The sequence below is a fragment of the Orcinus orca genome, chromosome 15, assembly GCF_937001465.1.
Source record: "Orcinus orca chromosome 15, mOrcOrc1.1, whole genome shotgun sequence".
NCBI classification, from domain to species: Eukaryota; Metazoa; Chordata; class Mammalia; order Artiodactyla; family Delphinidae; genus Orcinus; species Orcinus orca.
The window spans coordinates 43,205,198-43,223,496 of record NC_064573.1 but is presented as its reverse complement, the minus strand read 5'-3'; the positions used below and the strand labels follow the sequence as shown (position 1 = coordinate 43,223,496).

General features: G+C 40.7%; 1 protein-coding gene across 8 annotated transcripts in view; it reads left to right on the top strand.

The window, feature by feature from the left end:
• DSG2 (desmoglein 2) overlaps positions 1-18,299 on the top strand; it is a 63,450-nt gene that overhangs the window by 21,259 nt on the left and 23,892 nt on the right. For 7 of the 8 annotated variants that reach the window (XM_049698146.1, XM_033435242.2, XM_033435244.2 and 4 more), the window contains 2 exons: positions 11,794-11,829; positions 14,215-14,349. In XM_049698146.1, the coding sequence (XP_049554103.1) occupies positions 11,794-11,829; positions 14,215-14,349 (171 nt within the window). Of the gene's footprint in view, positions 1-11,793; positions 11,830-14,214; positions 14,350-14,723; positions 14,789-18,299 lie in introns of those variants that run through there. The other variant, XM_033435249.2, reaches the window with a different exon arrangement.

Below are 18,299 nucleotides of genomic sequence, written 5' to 3'. Positions count from 1 at the left end.
AGCCTGGCAGGAGGGTTGGTTTGCGAACAAGGGTTCTCAAGAAAATGTCGGGGCCGGGGGTGGGGGTGGGGGGAAGGATGTGAAAGGGGCGTTTTGATTGTCACAAGGTGCAGGATGCTACTGGCATTTAGTACTCCAAATGCAGCGTGGCTAAACCTCCAGCAACGAACAGAACCTTCAAGAAAAAATTGGCCACTCAGGAAGACTTTTCCTATCAGAAATGCCAATAGCTCCCCCGCTGAGAAATGGCGATAGGCAAATAGTGAGAGATTCTAATCAGGGATTCATCCTACTTACCTCTGTCTTTTTAAAATGCAAATATCCTCTCAGTTGATTAAGCCTTGATACATTCATTTATTCAGCAAGTATTATTGAGCACCTACTCTGTGCCAAACACTTTTCTAGGTCTTACCTCAAAATCGCACCTTCATGGGAATTCCTTTCATCAGCCTAGCAGGTGCTGCCTGGCTGAGGGAATGAGAAGGCAGATTTGGGCGGAGACGAGAAGAAAGAGGTCCCATTTCCCCTATTCTAAAATACCTCCATCCCACTACTCTTTCACGTTCCCTACGATACAAACTAAAAATACACAAATAAGTGGCCCATAAACTCCCTCATGTTGGAGATCCACTCTCCTTACACCCCAAAAGTGCTAACTGGGAAATGGGGCAGGGCGCCTAGCCCAATCGTCATTCTTGTTCTAACACTGTGGATCGGCTCTTCTTTCAAATATCTCCTTCCTTTGCTTCCATAGTACTCTGCTGGGGGTCCTTTCACCTCCGGGAGGCTGCGGTGGTTTTCCCATCCGGCACCGGAGGATATGCTGTACTCAGATCACCAGGAGGCCCAGGAGGTACATGGGGGAGGCAGAGCGTGGCCGGTAACAGCGGTGGCTGAGGGGCGCGCCCCTGGGACCGCGCGGTAAGCCCTGCCCCTTGAGCCGCAGCGCCCTACTCTCGAGCCTGCGGCCTCTTCCCTACGCAGAGCGTTTCCTCAGGATTCTAGCTTAACATTTCTACAGTTCGTGCTCTGAGAATGCCTCCTTCTAACTACTCAATCTCTGATCCCTTTCCCTATCCTCCACACGCAGGGCACTGCCAAGCGCTAACGTCGTCCCCATAAAGACTGTTGCCTCCACCCACCCATCCCGGTGCCATTACCCTATTACGGGCCCTCATCACATCTGCTCTGGCTTATTTAACCTTCAAACTGTCTCCTGCCTCTCGCCGTGGAGCACTGCCAAAACAATCTCTCCGAAGCTCTGGGGGCATAGTATCCCTCATCAGAAGCTGATCCTTACAGGATCAGTGAAGATCCTTAGCACAACTTTTTGTCCTTATTTTCTACTCACTACCGACACACGGTCTAGGTGTCAAATTGCACGCCTTCCTGTTCTTTGCCCTCCCTCTGCAAGTTCTGGCCGGTGCGGTCTTTAAAGCAGATCATTTCCTTCCGCCTCCCATCTGCTCCCACACCTAAACCTCTCCGGATTTCTCTAGAAGGAGGTCATTTCTGCCTTTTCTGAGCTCCCCAGAACTGCTTTTGCAACTGCCGTGCACACGATGAATTTCTTCTACCTCTGTTATAGTAATTTATATACACTTTATCTCTCCTGCTAAACTTCTTTAGAACAGGATCTATGTACCATTTATCTATACTAGCTCAATGCCTTGGACACAGAAGAATCCTTTAAAAACCTAAAAGCTAATGTATCTTTCTATGTTTGGAAAAAGGTGGAATAATAATCTGGATTTCATTTGTTTAGAAGAAACGTTTAAGGCTCAGATAGTGTGGTTGGTAAGTTTTTGTTTGACCTTTAACACATTCGGCAATTACTAGATGTGCTTTCGCTATATGCCAAACAGCCTTCTAGGTGCTTGTGAGCTGTCCCACTATCATGAAGCCTACAGTGGGGGAAAGGAGAATGTAGGGAAACTAATTTGACATTTTTTGAGTACCCACTGTGTGCCAGTAACTGAATTTACTGAATGTTATTAATGGTTAATCTGGGTAGAACCCAAGTCCCCCGACACCAAATGCCTCTCTGTCAATCCAAAGGCATCACTGTGACCTCCTTTACAAGCAGTTTTCTATAGTTAGTCATACATAAGGCCTGAACTTCTGGAACTAGATAATTGGTTCAGTTTCATTACAAGATAGAATCATCCTAGAAAGGAAAAAAAAAGGAGAAGAAATGTAAATTGAAATTTGCCTAATTGCACAGTCCTGCAGAAGTATTCTAAACAACTTTCTAAAACCATTGATTTCTCACTGTTCAGTTTTGCCAGTCCACTTATTTGAAGCCAATTGAAGATGCCTGTTTTCCACTTTGGACCTTGGAGTCAATTGTTGGTCAGTTTCTGGTAGTTCCTGCAGTTTGACTTACTGACAGGATAGTGCCATCTAGTGATGAAAAAGGACAATTTGAAGTTCTTGGTCTTCTTAAGCTTCTTGGGGGGGCGGGGGAAGAAATCTGGTTTTCTTCATTCTATTTTTTAGTGTAATTTTCAGAAATATATTGCAGCAAAAGGGTGGAAACAGCCCATCATTTTTGTTTAAGAAATTATGTATTATGTAGATGTATCTGAAAAGATGTATTTTACAGATTTGCTTGTATTTTGCCTGATTCCAAAAGCATTTGTAGCAATTATAGAAAACACCAATAAAATGGTAAAGTATTTCAAAAATGATAAATGCTCAGGATCAGTAAATCTTCAGCTAGAAGAAGAGGTATGAACACTGTTTAAAGCAATTTTATTGTAGTTGATTACTACTTGTAAAGTGGAAAATCTTCTTGCGATGGGAATAACTCAGTTGCTGAATTTCCTTATTTGGAATGTATCGTTTCACACATCTCTGTAATTAAGGGCTAATTCTCCAGTCTATGAGTTATGCAGGCTCTCCTTCCCTTTCCTTTGCTACTCTGTGATTTTACACAATTGTTTTCAAAAGTGGGGTCTCAGGACCAGCAGCATCAGCATTACCCGGAAACTTGTTAGAAATACAGATTTTTATACCCCACCCCAGCCCTACTGAATCAGAAACTCAGAAGTCTTGTGTTTCAACAAGATGATTCACGTGCCACTCAAGTTTGAGAACCACTGTTTATTAACATCCCTATTAGAAAATAATTGGGAATTGAAAAAGAAGATTAAATATGAAAAAGCCTACTTTTAGCTATTTATTAGCAACTCTGATTTTTTTTTAATGTTTTAGGGGCCAAGGAAATTGACTAAATAAAATAATGTTGACTTTTTTGGGTCTTCTGTTTATTTGTCTATGCCAAGTTAAAAATAGGAGCTGTCCATGACTACACAAAAGGCAACTTGAAAGGACAGTTCACAACGTGCTCTAACAACTCAAGTGTAGCACAGCATTGCTAACTCAAGCATTTCAAAATTCTTGGCACCAATAAATGTTTCCAAGGAAAATATCTCCCCCTTTAAAGTTAACGTCAATATGACTCACCCCAAATCATATTTATTACATTAAGATTAGCCCAAACATCTAAAGAGCGGGCAAAAGATTATGTTCAATTTATAGAATTTATGATCAATTATAGAATTTTTGTCAGACTTAACGTATATAATTTTACTATCTAAAATTCAAATTCAGAGTTGAAAAATTAAAGTTCAAAATATTGCTTTTCTTGGTGGTTGAGTTTTTTTAAACAGCAGCCATGAAAACAAACATATGTTTAAACTAGCTGTTGAGTGAGGCTGCCCTAGGAATTGTACTTATGTGTGGGTCATTTGTAAGTTGGATTTTTTTAAGTTGGGAATTTCTAAATATGGTATAATGTTTAGCCATAAAATAAGAAATTTTATAGACCACCTCTCCTCCTTCAAAAAAAAAAGACCAGAGGAAAATAGTATGATAAGTGAAATTCTAACATAATTCTAACATCAGGTTTATCAGACCTTCTTGTGGATACAGAGTCTACTGAGGACCAGTTCTGTCTATACAATTAGAAAATTCAGGATATGTAATCACAGGAAATAAACAAGTGGCATCCATGACCTTTATTTTATCTCATTTTATTTTCTTTAAATTATTTTAGCCAAAGCTGGAAACCCTTTAAGAATGGGTTGGGTGTAAGCCAGGGACCTTAAGAGCAATTTCTGATTCTGCATTCTGTACAGTGAAATGGAGAAACAGAATTTGAAAACATTCTGCGTGGTTGGAAGGGTGGGTAGGAAAGGGAAGTAACAGGCTTTTCTGTGATTGTCGGGGGTGGGCATGAGGTCGAAGAGCAGCAGCGGGCATGTGTTAGGTCACCTCTATTTGGGTACCGAAGATCATCCGTTGACCGCCCTGCTAAAGTAGGCTAAAGTTCTTTCTGGCTGAATGGAAACAATAAGCCATGATAATGCCTCAAAGTTAAAACAATATTTTAAACTACTTTGTAACCCTCTACATCTCATCTTCAGTAAGTTATCGATTGGTCTGAGATATTAAAGTTTAAGGGGTCACCTAACCTTGGACTCATAGAATCACAAAAGAAAGCTTCAAAATCCTCTACTTCCGGCCGACAGCCTATTAGCCAGGAAGAACTGTCATCACTGACTTGTAAGTCCTCCAGGATTCTGTTTGTTAAACTCATCGAGGTGACTTCAGAGTTGGATGTCTTTTCTAAAGGTGCTGACCTTGGGGACAAAGAGTCATTGATTGATTGTATTTTTTTCAGTGATATTTGACGTTCCCTCATGGCTCTGCCAAAAAAAAAAAAAATTATTTTCTTTCCAGTTACCAAAAAGGCCAGTTTTTACAGGATGCATGGGATCTAACAGTAGAAAATTTTTTAATTTTTTCTGAACTTCAGTAAATTGGGAAAGGTTTTGAAGGATTTTTCTGGTTCATCTAAAAATACTACTTCTTTGACTACAGAGACTAGAAACTTACGTTTCTTCTTCAGTCTTAAAGGCGTGTCACACATGACATTTTTCTATCACTAAGTTCCTTGTGAGAAAAAAGAATGACAGATTTCATAGTTAGGAGAAACCATAATGGTCACCTTGTCCAGACGTCCTTCCAGTGCTTGAAATCCTTTTACAACATCCCCACAGGACGTCACTCAAACTTACAGAACTGAAAATGTTCAAAGGGAAGCGGGAAGGAGTGGGAATGGAGGACAGAAGACAGAGTGTGTCAATTACTCCATTTATATTGTCTGCAATATGCTACCAGTTTGGAAATTTACATAAATCCATGGTCCTCCAGAACTTGCATGACCTTCTTGGCCCTAGTTATTACAGTAACTTGCAATCAGAGAAACATGGTCTAAGTTAGGGTTTCTTAACCTTGGCACTTTGCATTTAGAGCCAGATAATGCTTTGTTGGGGGAGGGGCTGTCCTGTGCATTGTAGGATGTTGAGCAGCTTCTCTGGTCTCTACCCAGTACATGCCAGTAGCACTTACTTCCCCCCGCCCCCAACACACGCACTCTGGTTTGATAAGCAAAAATGTCTCCACACTTTACCAAATATCCCAGGTGACCACAGGATGTCACAGGAAAGGGGTGGGGGAATTTGTGTGCACAAAATCTCCCCCAACTGAGAACTACTGTCCTAAATTAAGAATGTGTGCTGTGAGATACACATTCCTAAAGAAACATCCAAATCATTTACTTTAGGAAGGAGTAGTTAAGATCTCAACTATTTCCTTAGTCAAATAAACAAACAGTTCCACAACTGACAAAATGTTGGTACAACTCTCTTGGGTTGTTTGTACCATGAATGTGGAGCAAATATTTCAGTCTATCATGTCTTTATTAAGTGTCTGTGAAAACAGGCTATTGCAATAGATGCTGTAAAATGCAAACAGCAGGACTATTAGGTAGATGCCAAAAACCCTCAGCTTTAAGGTGCACATCAATTTTGGTAACTTTTTAGTGAAGTGTACTGAATACTGAATTTTCACAAACCGAACATACCGTGTAACCAGCAACGAGATCAAGAAACATAAGCGGCACCCTGACACCGTCTTCACTGGATCCCTCCCCTCTATCACCACCACCTTGACCACAGCGCTCTCATTCCCACCTCCTGGTCTGGCTATTCCTTTTGTAGGGCTCTACCTGGCTTGCTCCCTCACCCCATTCCCGTCTCTATGCAGATGTAACCTCTTCTGAGAGCCTCCCCACAGTCTTAAATCTCTCTACTACCTTGGCCCTGCTTTAATTTTCTTTACAACTTTTATCACAACCTACTTTTGTCTGTCTCCCAAAAATGTAAGAATCCAAGAGGACAGGAACATCGCAGGAGCTTGGGAAATTGAAGGCATGGATAAATCCAGATTTCAGAAATTTTAAGCTGAGGAAAATGCAAGTCTTAGAAATGAGGAAATACCATCATAACTGTATTCACTGAGTGCCTGCTATGTGCCAGTCATTGCAATAAATACGTTTATGTATTATTTCTTTTAATTTGTATAATAACTGAACAATGGTACACGTTAGGCTGCTTTCAAATGTAAGCACCAAAACCCAACTAAAAGGTTAATTAAAAGGAATGTTTAATATCGCATAACAAATGGTCAGGAGATGGGGTGGCCCCAGATTTGACCAGTTTCGTAACTCAAAGATGTTATGGTTTCAGTTTGTCTTCTCTGCCATTTTATTAGCTTTCTACTCATGGTCACAGATGGCCATTGCGATTCCAAATGTCACATCCTTGCTCAGCAGTCTCCAGAAGCAGGTAAAAAGAGAGGCTATGAATATGTTTTTCTTCTTATGAGAGACAAGTATCTTTTTCCAGATTCTCCTGATATCTCATTGGCCAAATTCCCTTACACGTTGTTACAGACTGAATGTTTGTGTCCCCCGAAAATTCATATGGGATAGTGTTTGAAGATGGGACCTTTGGGAGTTAATTAAGTTTAGATGAACCTTTTGCTACTGAAAAATAATTAAAACACAGCCTCTGGTAACAACAAAGTTAATAAGAAACGCTCTATCTTTATTCTCTCCCCTTTAAAGTGGCTGAGGAGACTGGAAACAATTTTATAATGTGTGTGCTACACCTACACACCCAGATCTTGGCTTCTAAATACCATTCAGTATTAGAAATCAGGGCTCCTTGATGAAATGGTTGATTCTAAAGCCAGGACAGGGAAAATACAAGATGAGCCTGGAGCATCTTGTAATACTAGACAGTAAGAAAGAGCTCAAAAAACAAAACATGGGGACATGTCAAAGGGACACAGAATCTAACCATAAAGATCTTTCAACGGCCAAAGCTGGAACTATTTAAACAATAAAATAAATTAAATAGTATTGGATTATAACCCACAGAATAAAATCAATATGCATGAATCCAAGCTGATAAAAATGATTGAATTAATAAATAAATAAGGGAAGAACAGACAAATCTTTCTTGCTAAAGAATTCCAAATAATATATAGAGATGCCCCCCCTCAGAAGTGGAGCTTAACCTCTCTCCTCCCGGCATCCCTACTCCAAGGGTGAGCTAGACTTAATGATACATTTCTAAAGAATACAGCAGGTGAAGGGAAAAACAGCAACTTTACAGTGGAGAAACCTACAAAGGCTACTTTGACAAATATTGTCAGGTGAGTATCATGTACCCCTGATATGCTGTGAGGAAAAGGCCACTTCACCACCGCTCTGTGGTGTTCTTTACAAAAGCACATCACTCGGTTCTAAACATAAGAAAAACAACAGATAAATCCAAATGAGAGGACAGTCTGCAGGATAATTGGCCAGTACTCCTCAAAACTGTCAAGGTCATAAACAAGGAAAGCCTGGGAAATGGTCACAGACCAGAGGAAATTAAGGAAACATGACTGCTTCATACAATGTGGGATCCTAGATTGGATCCTGGAACAGAGAAAGGACATTAGTACAACAGTAACATCTGAATAAAGTGTAGTAATTTAGTTAACTGCGCATTATCTAAATATACCAATTTTGATATCTTAGTTTTGACAAATGTACCACAGTTATTTAAAATGTTAGCTTTAGGGACTTCCCTGGTGGCGCAGTGGTTAAGAGTCCACCTGCCAATGCAGCGGACACAGGTTCGAGCCCTGGTCTGGGAAGATCCCACATGCCGCAGAGCAACTAAGCCTGTCCACCACAACTACTGAGCCTGTGCTCTAGAGCCCACAAGCCACAACTACTGAGCCTGCGTGCTACAACTACTGAAGCCCGCGCTCCTAGAGCCTGTGCTCTGCAGCGAGAGAAGTCACCACAATGAGAAGCCCGTGCACCGCAACGAAGAGTACACCCCATTTGCCACGACTAGAGAAAGCCTGCACACAGCAACGAAGACCCAACGCAGCCATAAATTAATTAATTAAAAATTTTTTTAAATAAAAAAATAAATAAAAATAAAATGTTAGCTTTAGTGGGAAATGAGTAAAGGCACTCTTGGTACCCTCTGTACAATATTTGTGTAAATCTAAATATATCCCTGAATTAAAAATTTATTTAAAAAGAAATGTGTGCTGAAACAAATACTGTATGTCAAATGTACTTCAATTAAAAAAAAATTTAGGGAAATTCTCAAAAATCAAATGCTGCTATAACTAAAGCATTAACAATAGTAAAATGTAAACGGGATAAAACCCCTTCAGAAGCAATGGGGCAAAGAAAAAAAAAGTGTGTGCTACGCAGTTGTTGAAACTGGGTGCAGGCTATGTGGATGCTCATTGTACTGTTTACTCTGCTTTTGTATATACAGTCATCTCTCCGTAATCGCCGGGGGTTGATTACAGGACTCCCCCACTCCCCAGAAACCAAAATACGTGGATTCTCAAGTCCCTTATATAAAATGGCGAGGCGCGTCTTACTCCGTATCTGTGGGTTCTGCATCCGCGGGTTCCGCGTTTGCAGATATGGAGGGCTGACTATAACTGCAATTTAAAAGTTTTTAAAGGTTAAAAGTAAGTAAATTCATGAAATAGAAGATCCTCTGCTTTCAAGATATTAGCAATCAAGAGTGACAAATTTCTTGTGTTAACTACCGAGATAATAATGAATAGGTGGACTTTGTTGTCTGTATCCCTCAACAAACAAATGATATTGCATATCACAGTTCTACAACTTTGCTACTTAAAGTGTGGTCCAAGAACCTGCAGCCTTGGCATCATCTGAGAGCCAGTTAGAAATACAGAGTATAAAGCTGAACTCCAGGCATACTGAATTGAAATCTTCATTTTATCAATACCAAGATCCCCAGTGAACAAATACACATTAAAACTTAAGAAGCACTGTTTATAGTCATGTAGTTTTCTTAACAAGTCACATCTAAAAAGTACATTCCAATGAAAAATGAAGATAGTCTTATAAAGGGTTTATGTTTGACTAGAAGACTCTAAATTGGCCCCTTTTGCTTACATCCTGGGGCACATGATACTTGGTCAGAATGATAACATTTACTTAAAATAACACATATTTAATATCACACCTTTGCTAGGCCCAATAAGATTCTAGGGAAGAATAAAAGTGGTAAATATTTTATCCAGCCAACTCCTCAGTGTGGCCCATACAGAGAAAAGAAACCAGTAGTTAGGAGGCTGGGCAAGAAATATATCACTTTTTAAGAATGTCCCCTGATGATGTGACAATGAGGAATCCTGGATCTAGTCCCTAGTCTTTCCCTTCAAAAATACCCACCAGAGAAACATGCAGAGAGGAGTGATCCATTCAGCATTGCTTTCACTTGTTTTTTTATACCATGCCACCTCTGAAAGTACATAAATTTGGGGAGCACGACTTTGGTTGGAGATATCTCTGGCCATTGCTAGCTGGTAAACTAGTAATAGAGGATAAGGAAGAAATAATATATCTGACCATAAAATAGAAAATTAGCCATGGTGGTTCATCTGCCCCAGAGGAACTCATATTAGAGGCTGAACATCCACTGTCCTTAAGTATCTCTTTGCAAGGGTGGAAACAAGAACACGTGCTACGAGGTAGAGGAAAGAAAGGAAGGTGAAAGATCCATGTGTAGAACAGACCCTGCAAGAAGCCTTCAAAGGGATGTGAGTAAGCAAAAGAGACTGAAAAATTGTAGAGAAAGCCCTGCTTTCCATGATTTACCAACCAAGGCTTCATGGATCCGTGTGACCTGAGATGCACATGAAAAAGGGCAGACAAGACTGAGAAAAATCCAAACTTAAGACAGATTACAAAGAACTAATACATAAATAGCAGGTGAGGAAGTAAAGGCAATAAATATAGACAACTATTTCAGGTTGGAATTATAGTAGAAGAAGGATATGGAGCAGTAGATTAAATGTTAACAGAAACAAGGAAGAGGTTTGTTTGTGTGATTTTAAGATGGGGAAGATCTAACTTTGTTTGACCAACCGATGGGAAGGAAATAAACATGTTTGATGAGCCAGCAGCAAATGAAGATAAAAGATTAGTGAAAGGAACAAGTTTCTTGAGAAGATAAATGTGGGAGAATAAGTGGAAAAGTTGAAAATAAAGCACACAGATGATGGTTAACCTTGGAAAGGCATCAGGACACCTCTTCCTTGGAGAAAGAAGGGAAGGAGAGGGTGATGGAAGATACAATCTCAGTCAAATAAAATGTGGGATCACTAAGAGTGGGTTCAGAAGTGTGGTCAATGTGATTGGGGTATTGCCTGGAAGTTTGGGATGGTATGATAGGGATGCAATACAAGAAGCAAAGATAAGGCCGTTGTATAATTTATGGTCTGAGTGAGCACACTTTTGAGAATGAAAGGGGTGCTGACAGATGGAATGCCTGCACAACAGGACTCGCCTGGGCAAACGGAAACATACATAGTCACCCTAGAAACAAACATCACCCCTGTGGAGGGAGCATGGATGTGTGACGGGTCCATTCAATCTCTCTGGCCCTCTCTAGCAATGTCAGTACAGGGTCAAAAAGAATCATAGTTAGGCTTACAGAGTTGGGGGAAAAAGTGAGGCAGGAATATTAGAAGATCGAGAGATTGAGGATCCCTGGGTCATTGGCAATATCTTTGGAAAGGCTGGCAATGGTGGAAGTGTTCTTAAGCCACTTGCCTCTTGTGGCAATTGAGCAAATTTATCAATTTCAATTAATTTAAGTGTAAATAGCCACATGTGGCTACGCTGTTAGAAGTGCTGGTTCAGATTAAACCAAGAGAAGAGGGAAGCCAAGAGGAGATTAATGGACTATAAACAAAGTGCTGCAAAAGTCAAAAGGCAGGAAGGGGGTTTGTTGTGCAGATTTAGAGTAAACATAACTATTTAGTTCTGTATAATGATGTGTAATATAAGTCCAGAGTGCTTGATAAGAACCAAAGAAAAGAGTTGGTAGGCCCGAGGAAGCTGAGGAATGAAGTCTGAATATGGGCAGTCATGTGTGACCCGAACATGGGGCATGATGGGAGTTAGCGGGGGAGGGGGAGGGGGGACGGCATCTCCCACTAAAGGCCTTGAGGAAAGGTAAGTGGGTCCCTGAGAACATGAGGTGAAAACCACAGGGTAAGGAGGGAAGGACCAGAGAGTGGCTAAGATTTCAAAAGGAGAGTTTGTGTCTTTGTTTTTCAGATATGAGTTGTGTTCTGAGCTTCCTGGGGGAGGGAGTATGCATATAAAAGAATATGGATTCCTCTCTCTGGCCCTGGTCATGGTGGGAAGCAAAGGGGAAAATTAAAATTTGTTTCCTTTTGACAAAGACAGATAGTAGTGGTTAAATACCCCCCCTTTTTTAATGTCTATAATATCCTAGGTGCTAGGTTATTCATTAACAAAGTACTTAAGCTGAATTGAGTGATAAATCGTATTAAACAACAAATAATTTTATTTTCCAGATCTGCTTTAACTTTGGAGATGGACTCCATTTAGAGGTAAGGAACCGAGGGGATTATTCCTGTCTTTTGGACTCAGGAGCTTAATTTCATGGAAGACAGTTGTGCCTTTCCCAGATTGAAAACACACACTCCTGCTGAAACTGCTAGGTAGCGTTTCAGGGGGCTCCAGGGAGCTCCAGTCCTTTATGTCTCAGTGCAGAAAGAATTCAGAGAGAGGCAAAGTGATAAGTTAGAAGTGATTTATTAGACTAGGACACTTGTGAGGCTTACAAGGGAGCAGGCAAGCATTGCACTTCTCCAAGTACTTAGTGGGCTACTTTTTCAAAGGAAGAGGAGGGAGGGGGAGAAGACCACCTTCCTTTTCATTCTTTGAGTCTTCAATCATTAACTCCTCCTACATGCTGGGCGGGGGAGTTTTTGACCCTATATGGTGCATCCAGGACCGTCATGGCACTATGGAAAAATTATTTCAGGTCTCAGTACAACGAGGGTCTTTCACTTTGAAATGTCACCTTTCCATAAATTACTGTTTTTTTGTGTGCAGAGAGCATGTCCTAGGGGTCATTACCTTGCTGACGTCACTGGGCAGGTTGTAGGCCTTATTTTCCACTAGTGTTTGATTGTTTGGGGGCATGTCTCGTGCTTCTGTTTTGCATGGTTTTATTGCTAGGCGAGCCGATCAGGCTTTGATGCTAAGTGACTTGCTCTGCTTTGAGGCAAGCAAGCTTGTTTCAGGATTTTTCCATTGCTTTCTTGAATGATCATTAACGTACTGGGGTCTCCCAAAGTCCCCTAAAGTTCTCTCTCTATCTATATTCCCCTAGTGGGATTTCCGAGCTAACTACTTGATTATTCTACTCTATCCCTATCACCTCAGACTCAGCCATTCCCACTCAAACACACGCACAGGAACTTCTATCCAGGCGTGTCTGTGCAGCGTATTTTGACAATCTAAGTGTCCATCAATGAGAGAATGGTAAAACAATTTATGGTACATGGAAGAATGTCCACGATGAGGTACTGAATGAAGAATCAAGGGGCAGGACTTCCCTGGTGGCGCAGTGGTTAAGAATCCACCTGCCAATGCAGCGGACACGGGTTCGAGACCTGCTCTGGGAAGATCCCACATGCTGCGGAACAACTAAGCCCGTGTGCCACAAACTAAGCCTGCGCTCTAGAGCCTGTGAGCCACAACTCCTGAGCCCGCGTGCCACAACTACTGAAACCTGCACTCCTAGAGCCCGTGCTCCACAACAAGAGAAGCCACCACAATGAGAAGCCTGCGCACTGCAACCAAGAGTAGCCCCCACTCGCCACAACTAGAGAAAGCCCAAGCGCAGCAACGAAGACCCAATGCAGCCAAAAATAAAATTAAATAAATAATGAATCACCCTTAAAAAAAAAATCAAGGGCCACAATGAGATGTACAGTATAATTCCATTTTTATAGAAAAAGAGACCTTTTTACATGTGCAGATGTATGGTCATAAGAAAAGATCATAAAAGATATTTATCAAAAAAAAAAAAAAGATATTTATCAAGCTGTTAACGGTGAATGCTCCAAAGTATGAGTGGAAAAAGGAGGAGGATGTTTTACATTATAAACTTTAATGTTATTTTAATGTTTTGATACATAATTTAATTTTTTTTAATTATAGAAGAATTTTTCCACTATAAACAAAGAAAAAACTCAGTGACCTAATGATAACCAGTGTAAATATTTTGAAATAAAATACATGTTATATACAGCAACAAAATGAGTAAAACTGTAAACCTAGTGTAAAAATCATTTCTGATCTTAAAATACTAGGTCAGCTGTATTAAAATTTTCCTTGGATAAAATATATATTCATCTATTAAAGCACAACTGAAAATTTATAGAATAGTTTTCTACCTAAAGTTTTTGATAAACCAAAGATGGGTGATTTAATCCTTTAACGTCATTCTTAAAACAATAAATCCATTAACTGACACTTGCACTAGTTTTAGTTAAATTGACATCAACAGGTTACGGACATTTAGTCTTAAAACATTAGTAATTCATTTTTATATTATAAGGCACCACAGAAAAATAAAACTTCATTTTCAGTCAGTAAGAAGAAAACTCATGATTTGGTACGTTAATTTTAATTTGCCCATTTGTAAGATCACTCAATTACTCTCACCTTTTTAACTCTTCACTCTGGGAGATCTCTTCCGACTGATAAAAAACTGCTTTGCTGGTTTGGAAACAAGCTCTTCAGGTATATAGTGTTTGCTAGAGTGTATATATTTCCTCTTTGAAAATGAAGCCTGTTAAAAAAATATGAAATTTATACCGTTAAATTTGCACAGCCCCTTTTCAACTTTTAGTAAATTTCAGGATGCCATACTAATGTCTTAGGGTACTTAATCATTTGGGGGCATTATTTTGTTGTTTTAGGCCTTACACTCAAGAAATGAAAATAAGCTGCTTCCTAAACATACTCACTCAGTGAGGCAAAAGCGCGCGTGGATTACTGCCCCTGTGGCTCTTCGGGAAGGAGAGGATCTGTCCAGGAAGAATCCGATTGCCAAGGTACCTTCTCAAGAGGAACAGGATAATGCATGCGTATTGCTAAAGTGTGGTCTGAGGACTTTCATGCTCACTTTAAAATTTTAGGAAAATTATATGATGTACTTACTGAGGTTTTAATATTCCACATATCACCTGGAAGAGCCTCTTTCCCATTCTGGAAGATGCAGCATTATTGGTGAACATATATATATATATAATGTAGGGCTTTGATTCAACTAAGAGTTGAATCTGGCGCTAGTTGAATCTTTGTTTAACAGAGTGTTACAATGCTCAAAAGGAGATAGTATCACGTGTTGGGGGCGGGGCAATGTTCTTTTTCCTACCACCCTCCTAGTTTCTCTGTCTGTAGCCCTGGAAGTTGGACTGACAAAAAAACAGATTAACAAGAGAAAAACAAACAAGCTTAGTAACATGTCTGTCGTGCATGTAGCACCCAGAGGTGAGTAACTTAAAGGTTTGGTTAGGATTTGGGTTTATATAGCTACTTAGCAAAAGAACAATAAATTTTTAGAGAAGTGACAAGACGAAAAGGACCTTGAATCTCCAGGAGCAGCAAACTGTGGGAAGGCAGATATATGGGCAACTAATAATAGAAAAATCTAGTTAGTCAGGTTTGTTTTGTGGATTCCTCTGGTCCTGTCTCCAGGCTGATAAGGATCTAACTCCTGTGGTTAACCTTTGTCCTTCCTCTTAGAGAGTGGGGGAAAGGCACCTTTACAAATTTATGTCCTGCTCTTAGGCAAATAGGGGGAGGGCAGAGAGCTTTCTTGTATCTGATTCTTCTCAATTGCTTTCGGCTTGAAATAATTCTTATACCAGAGTTGCGTATTCTGCCACCCTACACATGAAAGTAGTTTTCAGAATGAAAAGAACTGATATCTAATAGGTGGTAGGGTGACCGACCACACATCCTGCCTGAAACAGTCTGAGTTTGTAGCCATTGTCCTAGCCTAATCATTAATAACTCCCCTTTCACTCTCAAAATGCCCATTTTTTTGGATAAATTTTATGGTAATTCTATTAATATGTATCTCAGACTTATCATGTGCAAGTCTGAACCCCTGATTTTTCCCAAAAGCTGTTCTCCATAAGTTTTACCCATTTCAGTAAACGGCACTATAATTCTATCCAATATTTCAAAAATGTAGCAAGTACTGTCAGTTCTATGCCAAAAATGTATTCCAGATCTGTCCACTTCTCCCCACTGCCACCCTCCTTGTCCGAGTCATTGTCAGCTCTGACCTGTGCTACCAAAAGCGCCCCAACTTCATCTCCCTGCCTTCACTCTTGCCTCTGCCTCCCCCCACCACAGTCCATTCTCCAGAAAGCGGCCAGAGTGATCTTTTGGGGGTTTTTTGTTTTGTTTTGGTTTTTTTATAAATTTATTTATTTTCTTTATTTATTTTTGGCTGCATTGGGTCTTCGTTGCTGCACGCGGGCTTTCTCTAGTTGTTGTGAGCGGGGGCTGCTCTTCCTTGTGGTGTGCGGGCTTCTCATTGCAGTGGCTTCCCTTGTTGCGGAGCACGGGCTCTAGGCTCGCAGGCTCAGTAGTTGTGGCACATGGGTTCAGTAGTTGCAGCTCACGGGCTCTAGATTGCAGGCTCAGTAGTTGTGGCGCACGGGCTTAGTTGCTCCATGGCATGTGGGATCTTCCCAGACCAGGGCTCGAACCCGGGTCCTCTGCATTGGCAGGTTGATTCTTAACCACTGCTCCAACAGGGAAGCCCCAGAGTGATCTTTTGAAAAGACAAATCAAAGCATCCCCTTGGTGAGACCCTTTCAACAGCTGCCCACTGCAGTGGAAGGAGTAAACTCCTCTCCTCGGCCTACAAGAGCTCTTGGGATTCATTGGCCTTGACCTCCTCTCTGACCTTAGCTCCTGTCAGCCCCCAGCCCCCACTCTGCCACCTCCCTAAGTTGACACAAGCCATTCCAGCCTCCCACCCTTAGCACTTGCTGTTGCCTCTGCCTAGAACCCCCTCCCCACAGATATTTGCAGTATCTCACAGCATCAAGCCTCTAGCCAAGAGTTACCTCCTGAAAGAATTCCCTTCCCGGCCTCACCGGTCTCAGTCCCCTCACTCGGTCTCAGTCCCCTCACTCGTTCTGCTCAGTTTCTAGCTCATTCGCCTCCAGGACATTAGGTCATAAATTGCTTGCTTGTTGTCTGGTTCCCTCAGTAGAGTGTAAGCTCCCCCAGGGCAAGGGCTTAGTGCCCTGAGCAGTGCCAACATCCAGTAGGTGTTCAGTAAACATTTGTGTGAATGAATAGTTGTTCATATGCAAGTTGTACCTTCATCTTTCCCATCTTATAAACATTATACATGATGAGCTCCTTAAAAGAAAGAGCAGCTACAGAACAGAAGACAACACTTTCCTTTTTCCAACAGCATGTTGTTTTCATAGAAGCCTTCTAAAATCTAAATGTTTAATTACGGTTTTACATAATGGTATGTATATAAGGAGTTAAGCTTTTCGGTTTGGTTTGGTTTGGTTTGGTTTGGTTTGATGAGATATCTGAGTCATTCACACATTCTTTCACACATTCTTTCCGTAAAATGCATTGATTCTTTGGGGTTCGATAAGTGTTAGCTATTCTTCTTACTAATTTTAATTATAAAAGTTGTTCGTCTTATTGTGGTAAATATTTCACAATACATATGTGTATCAAACGATCACATTGTACACTTTAAACCTACACAATGTTATGTCAATTATATTTCAATAAAGCTGGAAAAAAGTGGAAAAAAAAAGTTGTTCAGAGTAAAATGTACATAAAAAGCAAAAGATCTTGTATTTCCCTAACTTTCCAAATTATCTGTCTAGGAGTAATACTGTCAACAGTTTAGTATCTTCCAGATCTTGTGAAATACATAAATATGTATATACTTACATACTCTTACATGCATACATATATATACAAACCAACTGTTATGTCCACACACAGTTTGGTTCTATTTTTAACGTAAGTGAAATTATATAATACATATAATTAGCACATAGAGATCTAGAATATTCTCTATAAATACTGAAGTATATATGTACATGCACATACACATGTGTTGTGTGTGTATATGCATGTACTTGGCAAAAAAAGAGAGACAGACAAACAGAAACACAGAGAACAAGAAAGACAAACAGAGAGAGAAGCTCAGTGAAAAGTGATCATGGGCTGCCCCAGGATCACCGTTCCACTCTTGGAGCAGAGCAGCTGTAGCAGGAGATTGGAGCCGCATTGATCATTCTCAGCAACAACCCCCAGCCCCAGTGCATGTTGAGAATCCTCTGGGAAGAATGTTTAGCTAATCCTGAGATTTCAGGACAAGAATTGGCCAGGCAGGTGGGTGGTGATGGCTTCAACGATGTCTGAAGAAAAGAAATTGTGGATCCAGTAGGAGGCCACAGAGACACACTTACTAATGAAGAGTGAGAGATACAGAAATGGCAAACAAACAAACGAATTGGAGATACAAATAAAGCTGTTTATAGAGGACGAAAGTGTTAACTACAGAAGACCCAGTGGGTTGGAAACCCTGATTTGCTGAAGCATTCCAAGCAGGCAAACACTTGACTATTTTAACCCTTCTATGGAAGGATGCCTTATTCATACTGTCCTGATAATCGAACGGAGTTATGAAGGTGATTTTGACTCTGCAATTTTTACCTTATGTGCTAAATTTAAAATCCATCCCCACCAAGATGTACCCCCCTAATGATACCTTAATTTCATAACAACCCTGAGAGGTAGGCAGTAGTGTCTCTTCAGGTTACAGATAAGAACACTGAGACACAGGAGGGTAGGTAACTGCCTCAGCATCACTACCTGGTGAGTGGCTGAGACAGGACCAGAACCAGGTCCTCTGACACCAGTACCTCTTCTCTGGAGCACTTGTGCACCGCCCACCCTCCACCCATCAACATCTGACAGCTTCAGAGCGAAATTTTCCATT